This window comes from Fukomys damarensis, unplaced genomic scaffold (assembly GCF_012274545.1).
Source record: "Fukomys damarensis isolate Sample0158 unplaced genomic scaffold, DMR_v1.0_HiC HiC_scaffold_22, whole genome shotgun sequence".
NCBI lineage: Eukaryota > Metazoa > Chordata > Mammalia > Rodentia > Bathyergidae > Fukomys > Fukomys damarensis.
The window spans coordinates 2,050,893-2,075,425 of record NW_022900934.1 but is presented as its reverse complement, the minus strand read 5'-3'; the positions used below and the strand labels follow the sequence as shown (position 1 = coordinate 2,075,425).

General features: G+C 52.1%; 1 protein-coding gene across 1 annotated transcript in view; it reads left to right on the top strand.

Annotated features, from left to right (window-relative positions):
• Cdh4 (cadherin 4) overlaps window positions 1-24,533 on the top strand; it is a 162,571-nt gene that overhangs the window by 20,463 nt on the left and 117,575 nt on the right. Inside the window, exons 2-3 of the mRNA XM_010637562.1 lie at window positions 744-970; window positions 18,698-18,871. Of these exons, the coding sequence (XP_010635864.1) occupies window positions 744-970; window positions 18,698-18,871 (401 nt within the window). The remainder of the gene's footprint in view (window positions 1-743; window positions 971-18,697; window positions 18,872-24,533) is intronic.

Genomic DNA, 24,533 nt, shown 5'->3' with positions numbered 1-24,533 from the left:
TGGAAGCAAAGCAGTGTGCAGCCCCCAGTAGTGTCAACACACTGTCTGCCTCATCTCTGTTTGCTACTCACCAAGAAAGCCCGGGGCCGGGCCAGGTGCCAGGTCCTTGCCAAGTAACAAGAACCTGCTGGGCAAGGTGGGACAGGCCTGTCATCCCCACACTCTAGGAGGCTGAGGCAGGAGGATCGCAAGTTCAAGCTTGGCCTGGGCACCTTAACAAGACCCTGCCTCAAAGAATACAAAGGAGAACCGAGGATATAACATAGTACAGATACCTCAGATTTGATCCCTCCCAGTACTGAAAAGAAAAGACTAGAAACTGATGATCTGAGTCCTGCTCCCAGAATTACCTTCCACTGGGGAACACTCTTTAAATACCAACTTCTTTTGATTCCATTGCTGCACTTAGTCTTCTTGGGCGGAAAACCTACCCATTAGGGATTCACAGGCGGGCAGGGTTTTGCATGGGTGGCAGCAGGAGGGAGGGCAGAGAATATGCAGCTGAATGCAGAGACGGCAGCAGGAGGGAGAGACAGAGAGAGAGCAATTGCACTTAGAGAATGGACACAAACCGAGGCTTCTTTACTGTTTTCCCCTCTACTTTTCACAGCGTCTAGCTAATTCCCAGTACTTCCTCAGAAGGCGGAGAGCTCCGTGAGACCATTACTGGCCCCATACTCCAGGGAGGCCCAGAGCCCGTTCCCTTCCTGCCCTCCTGACGGTGTCCTCCTCTCTTCTTACAGTTAAGTTCAGCAGCTGCTTGGGGACCAAGGGGACGCAGTATGAGACCAACAGCTTGGACTTCAAAGTCAGGGCGGATGGAACCGTCTTTGCCACTCGGGAGCTGCAGATCCCCTCTGAGCAAGTGGCCTTCACAGTGACAGCGAGGGACCACCAGACGGCCAAGCAGTGGGACGCCATGGTGCGGCTGCTGGTGGCCCAGACCTGGACCTCGCACTCAGGACACAAGGTAAGGGTGACCGTGCAGGGGGAAGTCTGCTGCAGCCAAGATGCCCCATGCCGCCAGGCTCCCTGAGGATGAGGGTCAGGACCAAGGTCTCTGCCCTGCTCTGTGCTGGGCAGCATCACGGGCAGGCCACCGGGATGGCCCACAGGGCTCTGTGCAGCTTTCAAACAAAGCCGCCCCATCTCCTCTGCGAGGCGGACTCCACAGACCATGCAGCCTGAGAGCCACACTCTGCGTCCTGAGGAATATCGGGCCAGCCGGAAACCGTAGGGCGGCAGTCACTGAAGGAGCTGGGTGGGACTAACACAGAGCAGTGTAGGAAGGGAGAGACAGAGCCACGGAGAGAGGGGCAAGGCGAGGAGAGACACAAGGTGAGAGAGAAGCAGAGGGGGTGCAGAGAAGGGAGGGCTTCACGCGCATGGCTCTTGGGCCACCAAGCCTCACGGGTGCGCTGACACGCACGCGCACGCGCACACATTCTCGCCCCGTGTCACTTCCCTCCAGCCATCGCATGGCCTGGGCAGGTAGGCGCACACGCGCACACATTCTCGCCCCGTGTCACTTCCCTCCAGCCATCGCATGGCCTGGGCAGGTAGACTGGACAGGAGCGACCCTGGTGACTCTGCCTGCAGGTCGTGAGAGCGTCCATGCAGCAGCACATCCCTGCCCCCAGGACCAGCGCCTCCGTTCATCCCCAGACCCCCACTGCTCCATCCTGTGTGTCGTAGACAGTGAGCCGGTCCTGTCCTGTCTACCTCCGTGGAGCTCAGGCTTCAGCAGCTGTGTCACCTGAGGCGTGGGGGCTTCGGGCCGCAGGGAGGAGAGGCGTGCTGGGCCTGGGCGCCCCGGGCCCTTCTGAAGCAGGTGTGGGGTGGTTAAGATCATGGGCACCGTGCCGGGCAGCATCGCGCAGCGGGCCCGGACGCTCCCAGAGATGGCCCGTGGAAGAAGAGGGTTAAAGCTGACAGACCCCTCGGGCAGCTGCCTGGAACCCACCTTGTGAGCCTCCCAAACCCATCTGACCAGGGAACCCTTCTTCAGGGGCCAGTGTGGAAGACGAGTGTGCCGTGGAACTCACTCCGGGAAAGCAGGGACTTGTACCATCTTATTTATTGAGTCGAACTAGACGTGGTCTCAGTGAGAGAAGAAAAAGCCAGGACCAGGCGGACACTCCTCACCGCCAGGGACAAGCGGACCCCGCGGGAAAGGTGGCCTGCGTGTCCTCTGGGTGTGTGAAGCGGGACACCACGTGTCTCCAGCAGCAGAGGCTCCCGCCGTGAGGCCCCCCATGTGGGTGCAGGTGCTGAAGGGCACCGCTCACCTCCCTGCTCCCTGCTCACCTCCCAGCTAAGCTGCCCCGGTCCCCGATTGTGATGCAGAAACCTGGAGCCTTGTGAGCAGAGGGCAGAGCTCCTTCCGATCCACAGGCCTCAGAAAAAAGGCACTAATTGAAAATATAATGACACCTTTTGTTTGGCATGTTAATGAAGCAATTTCTAACGCAACTAATCCAGTCCTCCTAGGAGGTGGAGACGCCGTTCCAGGTCGAGTACCCCGAAAGCTCACATTGGGCCTGGGATGCACCCAGCGGTGGGGCAGGAAACGGCACTCACATCCCGGGCTCAGAGCACCCGGCTGCACGAGATATGACCAGCGCTTGGCAGTGCGCCGGCCCACGGGCTTAGGCCTCCTTCCCAAATTCACATCTCACTTGTTGATGTCCCCCCACCGCCCCGACTTTTTTCCTTCTTCCTTTCTGTACTGGGGATTGAACCAAAGGCCTTCACATAGCTGTATCCCAGCCCCTTCTTATTTCTTATTTTGAGACAGGGTCTCTCTAAGTCACTACGTTGGCCAGGCAGTGCTTGAACTTTCGATCCTCCTGCCTCTGCCTACCGGAGTGCTAGGATTATAAGTGTGTGCCACCTTGCCAGGTTTCTGTCTTCCTTTATAAATAATGTCTAGCATACAACCGAAAACTCCTGGACACAGGAGGTGGAAGAGGACACCATAAGAGAAAAGCAGGAGAAACAGCAGATGATTTAAAAAAAAAAAAAAAAAAAAAAAAAAAGAAAAAAAAGAAAAAAAAAAAAAAAAAAAAAAAAAAAAAAAAAAACCCTCCTCTCTGGGTGCTGCACATAATGGAGCCATCAGCCACGGATGTTGCAGTCCCTGTGCTTCCTCTGTTTAAGCAACTTACTTGTAAGACGCTGACGTAATGTGTACAACGGTGAAGGGACCTAAAACATGACAAACAAAGGTAGCGCTCAGGGGGTGAGTGTGTCTGCAGATGAGAGGAGCGCTGAAGAAGGAATTATGGGAGGGAAAGGACAGACGGAGCTGGGCAGAGGGAAAGGCAGGAGAGCGGGCAAGAGCCGCTAGAGAGGCACAACGGGGGCTAACGTCCGTGTTCGCAGCACGGGGGCTGAAATGCAGCAGCAGTGATGCGTGAAAATCTCCCAGATTCGAGAAGCCCTAGAACTGGATACATATAAAGAAAGACTCATTCCAGCACTTTACAGTAGTAAGAGACCTGCAATCAGAAATCAAAGAGAAAATCCCGGGCAGGAGGAGCGCTGTGAGTTCGAGACCAGCCTGGGCTACACAGTGAGTCCCAGGTCAGTCTCAACTACGTAGTGAGACCCTGTCTCAAAAAAAAAACAACAAAAAAAAGACAAGTTGAGGCAAAATAGAAACAGAGGAAGAAATGAAAGGCTAGGAAGACAGGAAAGTATGAAGGAATCCCGGCAGCATGGTGCCTTCCTGGGGTGTGAGCTGGAGATTCAAGTGCATGGCAAGAGCTGCGTGAACTCTGGCGAGCGGGGTCTGAGGTGTGCAGTTTGGGAGATGATGGACGCTGCAGGGACTGGCGGAGAATCCCTACTCCGAACGCTTGGACCAGCCGCGCTCCCTGCTCAGTTTTCAGATTTTTCTTTTGCATATATATACAATGAGAGATCTTGGGAATGGGACCAACAAATCCAGGCACAGAATTCATTTATGCCTTGTGTCTCCCTTACCCACGTTGCTGGAAGGTAGGATTGTGCAGTGTTTTTTAGCATGACCCTTCGCTGAGGTCGGGCATGGTGCTTTCTGCCTGTGGCACCATGGTGATATTCAGAGTCTTGGATTTTAGATCTTTGGATAAAAAAACATTGGAAAGACAAAGATATTCGTTGTAAGGCCTTTGAAAAGTTACTAGACGACTCATAGGATTGTATGAGTTCTAAAGTAATAAATGGAACAATAGAGTAATAAAAATCCAAACAAAGCAAGAAAAGATAAAGGAAAACAATAAACGAACTCTTTGAGTAGGGTGGCAGATTTGCAAATATATCAGTAATTATAAAAAAGAAAAATAATGACACGTAACTAAGAAAAAACATCACAGATTAAATTTAAAAGTCCAACTATATTCAGTTTACTGTTATACCTAAAAAAATGTAAGAATAGAAAAAAGGGAGAAGTAAAATCACAGGGAAAAAATACCATGCAAAATGCAATCAGAAGAAAGCTGTTGGTGGCTCTGTTGACCAGATAAATAGGCCCAAAAAAAGCAGTGGTGTGAAGAGGGACATTTCATAACGCAAAAGTAGCCAACCCACCCTGAAGAATGCCAAATTTGTGTGCACATATGTGACTTCAAATTATTCACATCGAAGTTGATAGAAGTGAAAGGAGAAATAATGTAAGCAACAAACAAGTCTATAATCAATGCTGAATTTTAACTGGCATCTGTCAGCAAGTAAAAGAACAAGCATACAGAATATCAGCAAGAAATAAAAGGTGAGAACCACACTGCAGTTTGTCTGACCTCACAGAGGCATATATGAAACACAGAAGCCAACCACTGCCAAATTAAGTACCATTTTCAAATATCAACCAAGCAAGTCTCAACGTGCCTCACAGATTTAAGATCAAAACATCGTTTGTTTTCTTACCTCAGAGTAATTAAGCTAAGAATCAGTAACAAAAAAAGATAGTTGGATGGTATCTGTAGACTCAGAAGTTAAATAAACACTTCTATTAACCCTTGGGTAGAAATCACATGGAAAAAAATATTTTGAACAGAATAACAGAACTTGCAGGGTGTAGCTACAGCCATGCCCAGGTGGAAATAATTTTCCTTGAACTAACGTATGATAAAGAAGGGGGAAGGCAGAGGTCTAAGCCTTCATCTCAAAATTACATGAAAAGAGCTGGAAATGAAGCCTGAATAAAATTGGGGGAAAATAAGTGGAAATGAGCATCCAGGAAACTGAGAAGTCACATAATCAATGACAAAAGTTCATTTTCTGGACTACTAAGCTGATCAGGCTAAGTAAGAAAAAGGATCGAAAGTACAAATAATCCATTCCAGGAAGAGAAAGCACCAACATGATCAATCTCGTGGATGATGGAAACAGAATTTGAGGTTACTGCCAAATGTTTAATTGTACCAATATATTTTAAAATAACATGGCATGTGTAACAGTCTACAACTATACGATTTACCAAAACTAACGTGAAGAACATCTGAAGTTTCATTACTATGAACAAATTTAAATTCGTAACAGAGAAATACAGTTCATTGGTTCCACTGCTGAGAATTTTAAATTAATCCTACACAAACTTGTGCAGAGAGCTGTACCAGGAGGATCACTCCCCCAAAGTGTTGCTGGCTGAAGCTTGATAGGAACCATATCCCAAGCCAGTGAGAAGTTTGCCCCAAATGAGCAAGAACTTTGTCCAAAACCAACACAGGCTGTGTCCAGGCGCAGTCACAGACTCATCCATGCTGGCCAAGGCCCTGTCCAGAACTAACAAAAACTATTCAAAAGCATTAAAAAAAAAAAAAAACAGTAACAGAAAGGATACTTGGGGCCAGTCTTGCCCACAGGGGACGCAAAGCCCCATGCAAAATTTCAACAAACTTGAATTTAGCTCCGTTCACATAGGATGATGTCGTGACCAAACTGGATTTGTCCTAAGACTTTAAGAATGGCTTAATCAATATAATTCAATACAGAATAAGGGATCAAGTTTATATGATCATCTGAATAGCGATTATTAGAATTTAACCTCCCTTCCAGGTGACAGAACTCAGTGTATTAGGTCAGGAAGTTACCTTGCATGATTTCATGCTGGTAGCTACAAAAGACCTATAGCGGCCAGGCAGTTTGTTGTTGAAATAGTCAAAGCCTTCCCTTATGACCAGCAATAGGACAAGGAGGCTATGTCACTCTCTGGAGGCCCAGGCCAATGCAGTGAAGCCGGGAAAAGAAATCAGAATAAATGAAAATGAAACTAACATGATTGAACATAGAAAGTCTGGAGAACTTGTACCTGGTGCACTGAAGTTGATGTGAGGTTAGCAAGGTGTTGGGTGAGACACAAGCTTTCTTCTGTGTACCAGAAATGACTATGAGAGAAAGAAATCCAACCCTTACCAGAATTACAATAGCCCTGGGAAAGATCGTGTGACCGGGGAAAACTGAACAAAACACGGAGGGACTCTTACCTATCACGGGGACTGGTTTACAGACTCAAGTGGAGGGCATGCCAGGCTTCTGCTTAGGAGACATATCATTGTGATGATATTAATTCTACCCAGAGATTTCTCCTGAGTCAATACATTCCCAGTAAAAATCCCAACAGATTTTTTTATCTACTTGTTTATAGAAGTGTAAAGATCTTGTTTTAAAATCCGAAGTAGAAGTTCAAAGGACCAAGAATAGCCTAGAACAGTGGTGGCAAACCTTTGGCATGTGTGCCACAGCTGGCTGTTTGTTGCCATGGAGAGTTCTAAAAGGTTCGCCATCCCTGGAGAGGAGAAGTTGTGCTGTTCTGGGACACACAGCAGTGACTGGCCAGGGCTCCAGCCTCGAGCTCTCAGCCCGGGGGATGGTGCCTGCCTCGGGGTGTCCCATGCGTGGGGGTGTTAACCAGCATCCCTGGCCTCTGCTAAGTGGAAGTTGCATCCCCAACTCTCCCCAGTCACTGCCAGCCAGGACTCCTCAGGGGCACCCCGCTTCTGAGAACAGCAGTAAAATGTGCTTTTGACGCACAGATGTTCAGAGAGACAAAGGAAACAGAACAGGGTGCTCAGCTTTAGAGCTTAGCGTACAGGCAGACCACTTTGAATGGCACTTCACATATGTGAGTGGACAGGTCCGGCCAAGCACACTCGGCACAGACACGGGAGAGGCACTCCAGGGTGGGGCCCAGCCGACACCAACCTGCAGGCCAAAGCTACCTGCTTTCCTGTTGCCTGCAAGCTAAGAAGGGCTTTTGTATTTGTAAATGGCTACATTTACAGTGGCGATAGGAGCACCTGCACAATAGCCTCCACTTGCCCTGAAATATTTACTATCTGGCACTGAAAGGAAACATGCACCAATCCCTACAGAACAGTGGGGAGGACTGTGTTCATGGCGACGCTGGGCACGTGGGTGCTCTTAAGAAAATGGAGAAAGCAGCCCCAGCTGCACTCTACACCCCAAAGCCAATTCCAGGTGGACTGAATCTTCATGCGGAAGACAAAAGAATACACTGAGAAGAGAAGTAGGGAGTACTTGTGGCCTTGGGGCAGGAAAGTGGTCAAGTACACAGCACAGGAAGCTTGAAGTAGATGACGGAGATTGATCGTTGGACTTCACTTAAAAGAAGAACTTCTGCTTATCAAAGCACTGATCTAAGAGAGTGCCGAAGATAAGAGCTTGGGAGGGAGGTCAGAGGCAACACTGCATCAGGACCAAGGACTCAGGTCTGGGATACAGAGCCCCCAGTTCAGAGAAGCACAGGCGGGAGAGTGTCGCGGTGGAAGGCCACACAGGGCCACCTGCCACACCATCGGAATCCACCAGGATGGCAAAGCTGGAAACACATCATAGTAGCTTATCAGTGAGACTGTGGCACCATTAGACATGAGAGAGCCCTGTGGGGTGCTCGGGGGTACCAGCCCTGCTGACAGCCATGGGGTCCTCATTAAGCTGAGCGTGGATACACCCGGCGTTCCACATGCCCCGTGGGAGTGGCACACGAGGCCTGAGCTCTGTCCCCACGCGCCGCACTTCTTATGATAGTCCACACCTGGGCACACCCTGGACACCCATGGCCACTGGAATGGTTGGAGCAATTGTGCATCCACACGGGGGACACACGTAGCTGTGGAAGTGCGTCAACTAAAGCTAGAAGGCAGAGGATGAGGGACTCACATGCCTGTGGCTGAGGAAAGGAAGCAGGAGGCCACACCAATTGTGGTGCATCCACACGGGGGACACACGTAGCTGTGGAAGTGCGCCAACTACAGCTAGAAGGCAGAGGATGAGGGACTCACATGCCTGTGGCTGAGGAAAGGAAGCAGGAGGCCACTGAGGTGGAAACAGGAACCCTACCAAATTGCATTCCCAGGAGGTCCAAACGTACAGGCAACCCCGAAGTATAACACCAAGGCTGGGGTAGCAGGTGGCTGTGCTGGGGAGCTCGTGGCCAGGTGTTATTATTCAGCAATGATTTGCTTAGCTGTTCGCCTACGTGTTTGTGCACCTTCCTGCATATAGCTTATGGTTCACAATTAAATTTTAAAAAACAAATAAGTAAAAGTGTGCCAAGTGCTTCCTGGCCAGGTTTGAAGAGGGCGGAGTTGAGGTGGGCACACAGGGAACAGGAGCACTGTCATAGAAGGCTCTAGCAAAGCGGACAGCCCCCTTGCGGAGTGGAGCCTTGAGGCAGATCCCCCGAGGCCTGTCGCCCAGGGACCCCCTGATTCCCCAGTTCTGTACTTTCTGTTCCTCTGATGCTAATGCTTCTGCACGTGCAGCCCCCATCCATTATTTTATCGACTCTCTGTGGAGCTGGGAAAACTGACAACTTTACAGTTAGGTGAGCCATAAAAATTTGGTGACTTTTCTCCCTCTTTTCCTGCCCTCTCCTAGCAGCTATTAAAGGCCGCCTTTCCTTGGGTGAAACAAGCAGTCTTAGAATCTGGAAGAAGTTTTTCTGTGCAGTCTTGCAGGAAAGCTGATAGCAATTCAATTAGAAAATGCAAATGAGGTCACATATTTCCCACCGGAGCGCTGAGTCCCCCTGAGGAATCTGAGCACGCTGAGCCTCACAGTAAATACCAGAGACAAAGTTTCCCTCACAGGTGTCATCCACCCGGCTGGGGTGGCGCTGGAACGTGGCGATGGGTGTAGTTTGCAAAAAAGACACTGTTGTTTATGAAACTTATATTGGGTTTTATGGCGCATCAGCCTTTGTGGAGGATAAACTCAACCTGGCAAGACCCACCATCGGAGGGGCCTGGATGCTGGCCTGGGTTCTTTCTCCGGATTTCACATCTCCTTGGTTGGCTGGGCTGAGCTGTGCTCCCCAAGATAACAGGGGCTAAAGCCCTGCCCTCCAGGGCCTTGGAAGATGAGCAAGACCGGGTGCAGATGTAGTGAGTAGGCAGGTCCCTGGGGTCCAGTGTGGCCAGTGTCCTTCAGAATCGGGGAAGCTGGCACAAACACGCCTGGTGAGAGTGCCACACAAGCGGAGGCCGGCGGTGGAGTGATGTTTCTCCCTGCCAGAGACACGGAAGGTCACCACAGCCACCAGAAACTGAGAGGGTGGAGCAGGCTGTCTTCAGCCTAGGGATCCTGACCTCAACTTGAGCCTCCAGAACTGGCCCCGTATACATACCTGCGTGGTCTTTTGTCGGTCAGCCAGAGCAGCACTCCAGCAACTGGTCCGTTGCCCTCACACGCACGACATCACCCCGTCCCTGTGGCCCTCACCCTCCCATTCTTGCAACCCATCAGACCCATCATGCAATTCAGGGGGCTCGTTTTGGGTGCCCACTGAGGCACTCGGGTAGTAAAGAGAGCAGAAATGGGAGGCCTTAAGAATCAGCTTCCGGGCTGGGGACGTAGCTCAGTGGCAACACACTGGCCTCGCAAGCACAAGGTCTTGAGCTCAATCCCCCATACGGGGAAAGGCGGGGGGATCAGCTCCTGCCACTTGCGGGGATGAGGCTCGCAGGTAGAGCCTGGCCTTCCAGTTCCTGAGCCTGGATACCTAAGGTGTGGGGATTTGGATGGAGGTGGGCCTCAGACACCGACCAGCTAGGAGGTGTCAGGGGAGCCCATGCCATGCAGCTCAGGGCTCAGCAAAACACCAACGTTGCTTTCATCCTTCTCCAAAAGGTGGGAAACGGCAATTCTAGAAAAACAAATGGCAACACAGCCACGGTGAGCTTGTGGACAGCTTGTGCACTGCCCTGGTCACCTTGGGGAGGCAAGTGGCTGCTTTTGTGGGTGGAAGCACCTGCACACCCCTGCGCTCCGAAGGGAGGCTGCCACAGGCCCGACCTGACTGCCCCGAGAGTGGGCCGCAAGTGTGGCGACAGATTTTCACGGGTATTTCTCCGCATCCAACGTTGGCACACGTTGCGGGCAGCCTCTTGAGGAAAACACTGTTTCTTTTCCAGAGCCAGGGTTGAGGTGAGGCCCAGCAGCACCTGGAGAACCCCATGTGGGCAGCATCGGACTCCACACCAATGCTGCTGCTTGCACACAGGTGCCAAGGTAGTGCTGGTAGGAGAGCGATGAGTGCCCACATCTGTGTCACCCGTGGTCACTGTACCAGAGCACGTGGCAGTGCGGCCCCAGAGCCCCAACTTAGGGCCTCCAGCCCTGCCCAGGCGCTGGAATATTCCAGCCAAACAGATACAGTGAAAAAAGAAATGCTCACCCCATGGTGCAGAAAACCTCCTTTGCATTGTCTCAGTGGGAATTTCAGAATCCAACCCCCATAAAAGATCAAAGCATTGGTCTGGAGGGCAGAGAAGGCACTGAGCTCCCCTAGGCATGGGGTGCATGGAAGAGCCCAGCTGGCACTTTCTGAAAACCAGACTCATGCAGACGTTTATTTAAATGTCTCCTGCATTCTGTTTGTTTAAGAGCATAGATAGCTTTCTGTTGTTTTACTTTGTTTGTTAAATGCCATTTTATTCTGTCCATCCTTAGCTACCATAGAAACCAGCTAGAAGGCTGGCAGACCACGCCCTAGCTAAGTATTTTAAATATACATGTTTGTAGGCAAGCAAAATATCTTTTCCAAGGTAGATAGAAAAGGAAGTAGGATGTAAAGGAATGAATTATCTGTGCAGATCTCAGTGTCCCTCTTTTTCAAGAAAGTTGAATTATTCTCAGTTAAAAGCAGTACTAGGCTCGACACTGGGGGAGCAGGGGCCCACACTGCTTCCTTTATTGAAGCACGTTTGACCTAGAAAGGAGAGGAAAACCGGAAGCCAGCGAGGTGGAGAAGTAGAAGGGGCCTGTAAATAGCATTGGTACTTGGGGAATAAATCTCATCTTCCCCTGTCCCCGCGCGTTGTGTTACTCGTTCATAGTGCAGAAATGCGGCATTGTTTTCCAAACGTTTCATTCCCACCATGGAGCCCTGTGCAGTCAATAATCTTAGAAGGCAAGAGCTTAAGACGTGTGTACTTGTGTGGCGGGAACGGTCACGTGTGGACCCAAATAGAGCCATCCAGGCCAGCAGGAACCGGAAATGACTGAGAATGTGCCAGGGGCTCTGCGGCCAGTCTGTCTCCAGACAGTCCCCGGACAGACCAGGAGCCACAGGCAGGCGGGGGAGGGAGATGCAGGCGTGGCTGGCGAGACGCAAGGGTGGTCGTGTCTGTGGGTGAACAGAAGACCCTGCGGCCTCCTCAGAGCTGCAGGACTGACGTGGGGCTTCAGTGGCCCAGAAACCTCCACCTTCGGCGTGCCCTTCTGCTGCAGTCACAGAGAGGGTGCTCCTCCCACACAAAGCTCGGACATGTAGTATCCAGTGCTCGCGAATTCCCACCGCCCTACACGGAAGGGCTCTGTTCAAGGCCAGGGCCCAGCTCCAAGCTCCTACAGCAGCCCCAGGAGGTGTGGCCCAGAAGTCTGGGCGGGTCTGCAGAGTCACTGCTCCTATGGGGCGGGGTTCCGCCTGCTCTGCCACTCGCTGGCAGATGACAGCCCTCCCGCGTCCACATGGGAACTTCGTGTGCTCCTCCTGTGGTATCTCCAAAGCCATGGCAGGTCCTCACCACTCCGCAGCCATGGAGGAAACCTGCAGCCAGATGTTGTTCCTCTTGATGTGGCCCTGAATCCTCCGTCTCAGCGCTGAAGAAAGTCTCCCCAGTCCTTGTTCTCCGGTGGCAGTCAGTGGCCCCGGTCACACTGAAAGCCGTGGGAGACCCCTGCTCACTGTGTATCCATCTTCATGGAAGGGAAGGCCCTGTCTGTCTAGCGCACGGCTTAGGAGCGTGTTCAGGTGAAGGCTACATCCTCGTTCTGGGGCTGTCACAATTACTTGTTTCTTCTCTTCCTTGGTGGAATTGCTGTCCACCCAGTTTGCCTTGCTTGGGAGCCCAGGAGAGAGGGGAAACCAGGGTTGGGAGAGGACACAATTCCCTCTTTGACCCAGTGCCCTATCCCTTTGTGCCGGGTCGAGCAGGAGCTCTTATTCTCCGTCGGCATCTGCTCAGCACTGTGGCTCACAGGGCTGCACTGCCAGTCAGAGGGATGAGACTGCGCCAGCACCTTCCCAAAGCGTCGCTTTCTGGGGTCAGGAAAGCTGATGATAGCATCTCACGAGACGAGAGCAGAATGTAGGATGCCTTGACCACAAAGGGCCTGGTGCCACAGCATCGCAGTTCCTGGTTGGCCTGTCCCATGAGGAAGTGACGTGAAAATTTCCACAAATTGCTTTAACTGAATTGGACGGACTTGTATCCACACCTTTCTGAAAATCAGGAGGAAATTTAAGATGCTAAGGAAGCATCCAGCAGGGTCACCAAGGCCCAGGCAGCTGGGAGAACAGGTACAGGACCCATCAGAGTTGTCACGTGTGGCTGTGGGGTTAACAGGCTGTTCCAACCTTGGGCTGTCTGTTTGAGAGGTCTTCTCAGTGCCCCTGTGGCAGTGGGCAGCATTTACATAGCTCTCTACAGCACCACAGCACCCCAGGAGCGTGTCCACCGTTCCGAGCCCAGACCTACCCACCCATCGGAAGCCTGGTGCGTTAGGTCCAGGTTGGAGTGCATTTCTGTCACAAGGAAATTGGGAAGATAGTGATCAGCATCTGCCTGTGAACTGAATCCTGCCCACCTCAAACCAAGGCGGTAGGGAAAGGCCCCACTCACCTGCGTCAGGCATTCACCAAGCTCCTTACCCAGAGCAGGCCTGGTTGTTCACACTGCTCTCTGTGGCTTCCCCCTGAGCATCCTGGGAGCCACCCATGGACCCAGGCTTCTGCTCAACTATGTAAGTCTGGGCCTGCGAGCAGATGGATGGGCTGGAGAGTAGATAAAGATGACAAATTATAACTTTTTGCATGAAGATTGGGGTACATATGATTATATTCTTCCCTTAACATTTTCTTTCTCTTTTTTTTTCCTTTTTCAAAAAAAAAGAGGTGATAATTTAAAACTGCCCCAGGTCATTTTTGCATAATTCATCTCACTTTCGAACAAAGCTGGAAAGGAATGACCCAGCTTCTTGCTAATGTTGAACAGCCCCCGGGGACCTTACCTGGAAGTCATAGTCGATTACACTCATCGGTGTCGTGCACAGAGAACAGTGCTCCTTGAGAGAGTCCTGGGCCAGAGTGGGCAGGGGCACAGGGAGGGACGGTTGAGGGCCAGAGCACACCCCAGTGAGGGAATGGGTGCAGGATGTTTAGGGTGATAAAGCTGATTCCTTTTTAGTCAACAGTCAGCTTGGCCTTGGATTTGGATCTTTGGCCTCCCAGTGTCAATGGAAGACTGTCGTTTCCATGCCTTCCTTTCATCCCTTCAAATTTATTTATGCCTTACCTGTTCCCCTGAAATAGCAATTTATATGTCCTTAAGCTTAAGAGATGTGTCACTTTATCCCTGGACGGAGAGAGGATGCTCATATTTGAGATGTGTCCAGAAAACTCACCAAGAAGAATGCACCAGGATCCACTTGTCCCTATAAGCAGATGTGGAAGGAACGAATGTGAGATCACCCATCCTGGCTTCCTCAGTCCCCGTGCAGTGACAGGATGGGACCCATGTTCAGGGAAGGGGTCCCTGTGATGCAGCCCTCTCAGCCACGCCATCATCTAATCTTTGAAAGCTGATGTTTAGCAGAACCGCCTGCCTTCCGTGTTGCGAAGTGAAGCTCCCACCAGCTCCACAGCCAGCACTGGGCCCCGGCCTCCAACTTCTCCCGCCTATGCCGCATCTGGTGGCAGGAGCTGCAGAATGCATCAGCGGTTGAGCCCAGTGGATTAAGACTCAGTGGAGAGAGGCGATCTGAAATGGGAAATGCTTTTAAATGGAAGCTGACTAAGAAGCACCCAGATCCATAGCTTCATAGAGGAGAGTCTGGCCTCTCAGCGGTTTGTGCCTGTGAGACACGCGCTATGTGGCCGAGGTCCCACACCTGGTTGACTGCCTTGTGGAGAAAAGCCTGGGCCATTGTGCAGCAGGGAAAGGAGCACACGTGGCAGGCAGGTGGTGTGGCCCTGGGACCCGGACACCGGAAGATGAGCCCTCCAGGAAGGTGCCAGCTACTTCTGCTGGTCAGAGCACCCCCGGCAGCAAGCCCCACTCAGGCTCACCGACAGAGGTGGCGGGGGACACACGAGACATCCAGAGGAGCGGCGCCTCCTCGGCATCTGCAGGCTGGAGCCTCACCTCCTCCCATCCCTCACTCATCCTCCTGGACTAAGTGGCCACAGCCACAGCTCATCCCGGGGTCCAGTGGGGCGGTCAAAGGCGAGGCCTCACAAAGTGCATGCGCTGGGCTCCCAGACAGCAGCACACAGTGCAGGTGAGGCCCAGCCCTGCTTCCCCCAGCCTACAACTCTGCCCACCCCACTTTCTGTGGGCTCTAGGTGTCCCTTCAGTTTAAATGGTGCCCACGGAGTGCTGTCCTGTCTCAGCCCTACCCCAGGCCCCGGATGAAAACTTCATCTGGCAGTGCCTGCCAGGTGTAATGCCTGTGGGCATCTGTCTCCCCTCCAGCGGACTGAGCCGCCCACGTAACTCTGGCACTGGATGGACTGGTGGTGCTGTGGCAGAGGTGATAGGCTGACCCATCAGAGTGAAGGCCTGGCTCAGATGGCATCAACCACAGGCACCGGCATCCTGCCACAGCCTCGCCTCTCGAGCCCATGCCCCACCCTGAGGCCTGCGTGACAGATGCCTACACACGACACAGTGCACCTGCAACTCAGGACCTGGACTTCAGGGTGGAGCTCACTGTTCTGCCATCTCCCGGCCTGAGGCTGGCACCCCATAAACGTGTGACAGATGTGACAGTCTGTCTGTCCCTTGAGCTTGCTCCGCTGCCCTGACACCCTCCTGGTCCTCCTAGGCATGGCCCCTTCCTGAGGTCTGTGCCAGAGGAACACCCATGAGCCCCGGGCATGGTCCCCCAGAGTTCAGCTGGCAGAGCTGAGTGTCCACAGGAGGAGGGAGCTGCCTGGGCCAGAATGTCACAGGCCCCTGTGTGTGGCTGAGCTTCTGCCAGACTGAGGTCAGAGGGGGCTCTTTGGGGACCTCACCCTAGCTGCCATGTGAATGGAGGGGTGAAGGGAGCCCAATAGACAGCTGGTACAGGTGGAGCAGAGTCCAAGGACCTGGGGAAGGGAAGAGTCAGCGACCTACCATGTGGGTTAAGGGACAGGAGTGGCTGGCCTCAGTGGATGGCCGGGCTGGTCCCTTAACCCAAAACCACAAATCAGGATGGGTGCGCAAGCAGAGCCCAGGCAGCCTCAGGACCTTGTGGAGCAGTCTTGTGCAGGGCAAGGTCCTGTGTACTACACAGTTCTGGAAATTGCCCTCTTAGCCACGTCTCGGCTGTGAACAAGAGGACGGAGCCCGGAGCAGGCACTCCCCGTGCTTCTCCTCCACTTCTGCCAGATTCAGAGGGCAGCCGCACCACTGGGCCCCATCCAGTCCCAGGACCTGCTGGGGCTCGGGCTGGCCAGGCTGCCGGGCTGCTGGTTCTGAGAAAACTGGTATATTATACACACACACAGACACGGACCTACAAACACACACAAATACACGTGTATACAGGTACGTGCAAATAACATGAAAATACTTCACACGCGTGGGTTGTCCTATGCACACCTGCGTGTATTCATACCTACACCCAGCACACCTCTACATGTACTTCCCTGTGTGCACAAATGTACATACATCTATGCAGAGTGCACTTACACGTGTGTACATGTACTGTTATATTTAGAAACTGTAGTGTTCGAATTCTACCTCGAATCCTCATCAGCGCTCAGAATCAGCAGGTGTCACCTGTGGGAAATGTTTCTGGGAGAAACTGGAAGCAGTCCTTGTACTCGGTGTGCTCTTGCCTCCATGTCTGTGTACCGCCTTCTGAGAGACCCTGGCTTCTCGTGTGCGCCGAAGAACACACTTGCTGCACCAGGAACCACTCACTCTCGTTGGCATTTTTTCCCAGAGAAGCAGGTACATCTTCCAGGCAGAAGCCTGCGCAGGTCTGGCATTGATTTTCACCAGATTTTGTTATTGCATTTGTCTCACAGCTTTAAAATAGTGGCAAATATGTGCAATTTATTTAAACAACACTGGGGAAATTAACGCCATGCAAGCTTATCCTAAGCAAATGAAGATAACGCAGGTTTTTGTTTTTTTATTTTTAAATGGCTATGTGAAAACCCTGTAAAATTTCGAGTCAGAGACTCAGAGGCCCAGGTGAGCTGCGGCTGGCACAGATGGCGGAGATCCAGGGAGACGCCAGCAGGTCTGCTTTGCCATGTGCTGCAATCAAAAGGGCCAAGACTCCCTCCACGGCTGCACTCACGGGGCCAAGGCTCCCTCCTAGCATCTCGCCCCGTTGTTCACCTAGGCTGGCTGGTTGCTTGTGTAGACGTGCTCGACACTGAGCCACCTGGGAAGAGGCCAGCCTCGTTACCTGCCAGTGGAAAGCCGCAGTGGGTACCTGGCCTTTTTTGCATCATGGCGAGGCCTGTTCTCCAACTGCAGAGGTCAGCTCTCCAGGGCGATGGCCAGGGAGCTGGTGCCCGTGGGACCTAAGAATGTGCCTTTCTAAGGAGCTCCCTGGGGCTCCGATGCCAGCCCAGGTCCGGCGTGGGAATTCCGAACCCTCTTCCGCCGTCTCAAAGGCGTCCTAAGGACAGGGAGTCACACCCTCAGACCAGCGCAGGCCCTCTCTCTGCCACTCCTGAGACTCACAGAGAAATAAACCAGGGACAGCTGTGTGTGTCCCTGGACCAGCACATGTGACATGGGCGGGGTGTCCTGTGTACACACGTGGGCTCCCTTAACCCTAATGTACACGTGACATCATGCACATCCTAACACTCGCAAACAGGTAAAAGGAATGAAGCAAAATAACAACATAAAACTCCAAGAAAACCAGCGTTTACATCTTGATGCATTTCCTCCCGATTCTCCTTGACCCTTTAAAAACAAATCGGGCCCATGTTAACGGTACTTTGGTGCCATTTCTCCACTTACTAGTATTTTACGGACATTTTTCCCCAAGAAGCACCCTGAAAGAGTAACTTTGAATGATGATAATATCCCAAGGTATGGATGGGATGGAATGGAATGTGTGATTCATTATCCACATCCAGGGTTTTTTTCTGGTATTTTTTATTATTACAAAGCACTCACAGTGACATCTTTGTACACAGACTTTTGCTTTACACACAGTGTTCAATGGGACAGATTTCCAGCTGTGGAGTCGATGGGTCCACAGGGAGGGTCCCTGCTAAGGCTCTGGTGGTCAGCAGCAAGCTGAGGGTGGAGCAGTGCTGACCACAGCCCCAGCGGGCATGAGCCCTGGGGGATTTGGTTTGATCCCTGGGAAACTGGAAAGTTTTTCATAAGTTTGGTGACTGTTAGTATTTATCTTGTTATGAATTGTCTGATGTTATTTTCATAGCATTTCCTGTTATGAACAAAAAAGATACCTTTTTCTTTATCGGCTGGTAAGAGCTCTTTATAAATGGACTGCTAACCCTTAGATTGGTTGTAATCATATTTTCTGAAGTTGTCATTTGCTTTTGGGGTATATTTATTTTCATAAAAAGGACTTTCAATCAAAAATGTATAAGTCTTACCAGAGAAAAGGAAGATCACAGGAAGGAAGAGGGAAGGTCCCAGGCAGGACAGTAGAGAAATACATGTGATCAACCTTATAATATTATCCCGTGGGGGTAAAGCTCTGTGATACAGCATGTTCTTAAGCAGGCACAAGGCCAATCCCCAAGACCAAAATAAGTAAACAAATAAAAGGAATTACAGGCCTATAATTCCAGCATTCTGGGAGGCTGAGACAGGAGGATCATCGATTCAGGGCTAGCCTGGACAGATTAGTGAGACCTTATCTCAAAATAGAAAATAAAAAGGGTTAAGGATATAGCTCCTAGACAGCCTGGATTTAGTCCCACGACTGTAAAAACTAAATGAAAAGCTCGGATCCACATTATTTCTTAGACAACTACCTCGTCTCCTTAGTAACAAGTCACCCCATTTACTCAGTAATCCATGTCACTGTACATGGGTAAAGGTCTCCTTTGATTGTGATCCCTAACCTGTGGCCCCCTTTTCCCAGCATTATCCAGTTTTTCTCTATCAATCAGGGACGGATTCTCTTAACAAACCCTTTCTTTGTGTGGAATTTAACCAGACTTCTCCACCTCTTCTCTCCCCACCAAACGTTGCCGCAGAAAGGAAAAAAGAACGTGGCCCTGGACCCCGCTCAGCCCCCCAACGACACGCTGCTACCTTGGCCACAGCGTCAGAGCTCCGGCGGCCTGCGGCGACAGAAACGGGACTGGGTCATCCCGCCCATCAATGTGCCAGAGAACTCCCGCGGGCCCTTCCCGCAGCAGCTCGTGAGGGTAAGTGCGGCCACTAGAGGCCACGTCTCTCCTGATTGGGCTTCTGTGTGGTATCCAAGACGGTCGAGGTCCTGCCTTTTCCGGAGCGAGGGTTATGCAAAGTGGAGGCCCAGCTGCTCTCTGGGAGATGAGACTTTCCATCAGGGTGACTTGTGTCCTAGTGGGACAGGAATACGGACCATGGCCTCTGGCCTCTGACGCACTTCTATGGTCCACAGGCCACGGTGTCTTTCCATGGCGTGTCTTTGACGGCGGTCACGGGGTCAGAATGATGGAAACCTGGGGTCCTGAGGCTGGCTAGCGAGGCCCACATGGCCGTGTGGTCTGTGTACTCCCTGTGCTGCCGCTGTGATGCTGGCAGCCACCACAGGCTGCTGCTCCGGCAGAGTTCCTCTCACAAATGTGTATTGTTGTAATCAAGACCGTCCATTCCTATTCCTTCTTCCATTTGCAAAGAACTGCAATTCGGTCTAAGCAATAATTCAATGAAATGTTGGCAAGCGTTCCATGAGTGCCCTCCCGCCGTGGAGGAGGCTCCCGGGTGTGGGGAAAGGGTCGGCTTCGTCTTCGAGCTCAGCAGCCCATCTTGCTTCCCATCCCTCTCCACACACAGAGCTGGGTAGTGCATTAGAATGCGGAGATGGCGCCTAGGAAAGCAGCGGTTGTGCAGAGCCACCCAGCTCGTTGTATCCCCAGGGTCAGCCACAAGGTGTGGAGTGCCCTCGCCAGGAAGGAGCCAGGACTGACAGGTTACTTAGAGCACACACTGATGTCAGTGCACGCACAGGCATCCACACACCCACAGAGACAGCGTTACCCTGCCTCTACGTGTGTCCTCCCAGCCGGGCACGTGGCTTTCCTGACCAGCCACACCCCCAGAGGGGCCTGCTGGGTTGGAGATTTTATTGTGACATGGGGATCAAGACATGAGGGACACCTTCAAGGACAGAAAACCCACTCAAGAGTGGCTTCCTGGGCCCACATCTCCTGGGCCCATTGGCCAACTCCTAGCCACATCGACTAATTAGAGCGCCAGTGACATTGTGTGCTCCCCGCGCTGTGCCCACAGCCTCACCACTCTCGGGTAATTGAGGTGTCTGACTATGCTTGTGTTGTCATTTACTTAAGCTTTTCTGTAAGCGATTCATTTGTAATGTAGATAAGTTTGTTCCAACAGAGGCTTCCTGCCTGAGTGACCAGCACTGTTGTGTTTGTTAGAAAGAGTTGGTGGTAAACACAAGCAAAGGTACAGCAAACAGCCGAGAGTCCACCCTCAGCCTGATATGGGGTAGGCAGGTGCACTAGGGCTCCCCCGAACCTCTGCTGGGTCTCCTGAAGAGAGAGGAACCCAGGAGGAAGGGCGCGTCCCATGTGCTACTCAGCACTGTCCTTCCCAGACTCTGCACTCGAGAAAACCACCACTCCTACTCAGATTGTGGCCCCAGGGCCCCCAGGGCCTGTGTCTGGGGGTTATGTGAACCAGTGGGTGTGGCTGGAAGCCAATAAATCCACATTCATGGAAGTAGGCACTGCACTGAATTTGGCCCGCGTGCTGTAATTTGACAATCACCAGTCTGACCCCTCTCAGGCTCCAGGAGGGTCTGTCCCAGTCTGCCTCAGACACAGTGAGCACATACGAATTTGCTGGCTGTTTGTGGGTCCAGCCGGTGTCTCGGAACTGCTGGGCTATCCTGTTGCCTGTTGTTGGCTTGCAGAGTTCCTTGGGCAGATGATGCAGGACCCACACATGGGCCTTTCTTCCTCCACTCCCATCTATAGACAGGCTGGAAAAAGTTACCAAAAAGAGGGCAGTCCCTGTGGACAGAGCCATGTCCCCGAGGAAGCTGGCTGGGTGGGATCTGGCAGCCGCACTGAGCCTGCCCTGTGCCCGGACAGGCAGTTTAGATGTGACTTGTGTCCCCTGACCTCATGATCACTACCCACCCATGCTTCTCAGCTGCGTCTGTGTCCCGGTGCCCTTGACAGCCTGTGGCATGCGGTCAGCTCGGCCTCTGTTGAAGGGGCAGTGCGCAAGTGAGCGTGCAGGAAGGCAAGCAGCCTCAGTGACCCTGGTCCAGCAAGTGTCCAGGCCTTCAGAGCGCCTCAGACTGACCATGCAGGTGCCCACGTTTGGCTCCCCTGTGCCTACCCAAGACAGGCGGCCCAGCTGGGCTGGCTTTTGGGTGGAGATACAGCTGTCACATATGGAAAATGGGGTCTCCATTATGGCTTCTGTGAGAGACTTGTCCTCTAAACTGTGGTGTAAGATCTCAGTGCACACACACGTGTGCACGCGCAGACACACACATTCTGATGGCGCCTCTCCGCCCACAGGAAGCCCTGTCAGTATTTCAGGGAGGGGGCCGTCCCTGACGTGACAGAGCCCCGATCACAGTGCATGTGAATGCCGCTTGGCGGAGCAAGAGGCTGAGGGGAGGTTGGCGGGGATCAGCCGCAGTTCCGCGCTCATAAGGGTGTTTCATTCTGATAAAATGTGTTCAATGAGAGAGTGAGTGGGAGAGGAGGCACAATGTTCCTCCCCACACCTCGGTTAACTGCAGGCTTTTTTCTGTACGGAGTAGCACGTCTCTTCCGAAGCGCTGGCTCCACTGTGCTGGGAAGGAGAGAGAGCTCCTAGTAGAGGGGCAGCTGGGGAGAGTGTGGCTGCCGTCGGTAGGCAGCTGAGCGCGGCTGGTGGGTGGTTTTGTCCCCGAGAACGGGACCGCGGTCTAAGTCATGGGCCACTGCAGCGCAGCAGCCTCAGGCTGTCCTTCCTTGTCAGCCACCACCACCACCATGCCGTGTCCTCCAAAGCTTATGTGCTGGAGGCTTCACCCCAGGGTGGTGCTCTTGGGAGGTGGTGGACCTCACGAGGCAGGACCTCGTGGGAAGCCTTCCGGTCACTTGGGGGACGCCCTCACAGGGACAGCGGGACCCTGTCCTTCCTCTTTCTGTCACGGTGGACCACGAGAGGAGCAGCCTTCTTTGGCACGTGCTCCAGCCCTGATGTCTGGTGTTGCCTTGGACCCAAAGTGACAGGGCCATTTGGTCCTAGACTGAAACCTCTAAAACTCTGTGCCGACACGAAGTTTTCTCCTTATAAGGTGGTTATGTCAAGTGTTTGTTAAAGAAACAGGAATCTGGCTCACGTGGAGGAAAAAGCAAGGAACGGTCTGAGCTGAGCCCATGGAAGGTAGACAGGGCTCTCCCTTACTCCCAGAGGGCTGTGAGCAATGGCAGGATGCCTTCCCCGGTCCTGTGGCCTAGACAGTGGGGGCACCTGCACGCCTCGCAATCCCAAGGGGAGGACAGAAGTTTCTTTCACAGCCTTCCAGAACCACCAAGCCACCAGCTTTCTGCTAGGCACTCAGAACTGGATCCTGAAACCGCAGAGGTGGTGACAGTTCCTACCCAGGGCCTCAGCACAGGATTAGGAAAGCTGCCTACTTCTCTCACATGCACATTAGGTTTGACTTCCGGCAAGATTCAGAGTGAGGATGAAAGCAAACTTGTAAAAGGCAGATCGGTTTCATGGCTGATCTAATAAAAATTCAGAATTTGTTGACTTGAGAGGTTGTCCACAGCAACTGCAAGAATTGACCCAAGACAGAGAAGAGGAGGGCAACGCTCTTGGGAAACAAAACCTTTAATTTCAAGAAGTCACGTAAACCAGACCTCGGGGCCCCACCAGAGAACAAGCCTGGGATAAAGACTCGGGAGGGAATTGCTACAGCAGCTCAGCCCAAAGGCAGCCGTGCGGGGATGTGAGAAAGGGCATTTCTGGAGCAGGGAGATCACAAGCAGGCAGTGACCGGCAGCTCTCAGAGGGATGTTAGAATCTGCTCCGACACCAGATGACTCCTGCCAGCTTCCATGGACAAACCCGAAGCCTTTCCCACATGTCCTGGATTGATGCAGTTCCCACTCGGTGTGCATGGACCCCACAGCTTCGTATGCAGCCAGATATACTCAGGGGACTGTGGTGTGGCAGGGAATGTGGAGGCAAAGACACAGGCCCTGCCCTCCACGGCTTGGGAGCTGGGGTCTGCCTTAGGAGATGTGGAACAGAGACGGATGAGGGCCACGTCTGGCCCACCGCAGACTCCCCGCAAGTGTTTCCAGATACGCAGATGTGTGGAGGAGCTGGCTGACTTACATGTTAACTCCTATTGCCCCTGCGGAATGCTGGCTTGGTCACACGTGTGGCTCACCGAGCCCACCTCTGGCCCTGTCCCGCGGTGCTCCAGTGGCATGTGCGAATGACTGACAGGGTCATCATTAGTCATTATTCAGGGGAAGCAAGGTGACCTTCCCAGAGCTGGGTACGTGTGTGCTCTCATCCTCCATGATTGCCACTATCCTTGGGAGAAGGTCTTATTCCTCAGCCTTGCCGCTGAGGCCCCCATGCCCTAACCCTGCCCCTTCACATGCCAAACCCCAGCCATGCTGCCCTCCATCTCTTGGAGGACCTGGCCTCGTTGTGAGGTGCCATGGCACATCCAGTGCCTGCCACTGTAGCAGAGTTTTCTCTGGCTTGGGACCCACATTGAGTGTAAAGCTACCTGGAGGGTGGACCACCCATCAGACACAGCAGTGGGTTAGAGCAGATGCAGTTAAGGACTTTTAAGAGAAGGCAACCTCAGAAGGATCCCTGCTGCTCAGCCCTTCCTGGTCTTTCTGGAGAGTGTTAGGTCAGGTGTTCAGTACTGGATGATAATTAAATTGGGAGTCTGGTAATGGAGGAGTAATTTGTATCATACTGAATCCCCTACAGATGACAAGCGATGGGAAAATTTAGCTACTTGAAATTACTTGAGAGTGATTGATAATAAGCAGAAAACTGTTGGAAACCCCACCCTCAGAAGCAGGCAGCCACTGGGTGAGATCTGTGCTTGTGTGGCCTCCCCCAAGGTCCCCTTCTGGTCCTTGGAAAGGATGAGTGCAATTTGCACAGAAAACCACAGTTCTGCAGGCCCCAGGAGCCAGAAGAAGGCATTTAGAGCTGACAACACAGCTGGGATGTGAAGAGATAAACCCTAGAAACTATGCAGCCATAGATGGGGACACCCCAACAGCTCCTAAACTTGCTCAGATTCACAGCTGCCCCTTGAACTGTGCATACACAAATGTCACCCCAGAGACCCTGAAGAGACAAACAGCTGGAAGGAGGGAGAACTGGGCAGAGACTTCAGGTATTGCCTTCTGTAAGAGAAACAGATTGAGGTAGATGTGCAGCCAAGTTAACTCCCTGCTATAGCAAAAATAAATGTATTTTGGAGAAAGGAAACAGTCAAATCTCTACAGTGTTTTCTCTACAGTGATTAATATACAAACAAAAATTACTATAAGAGAGACAGAGAGAGAAAATGAATGTAACCCATACTCAGAAGGAAAAACTGCCTAAAGATATGGACCCTGAGATTGCATGGACATTGGAATTAGCAACAAGGCCTTTAAAATATATAGGCTGGGGATTTAGCTCAGTGGTTCTGGCGCCTGCCTCACAAGCACAAGGGCCTGAGTTCAATCTCCAGTACCAAAAAATAAAATAAAATATCATATAAATATGTTCAAAGATTTAAAGAAAATATAGTCAGAATGAATGAACAGATGGGGAGAAATAACAGAAAATGATATTTTAAAAATATAAGCAAATGGCAAT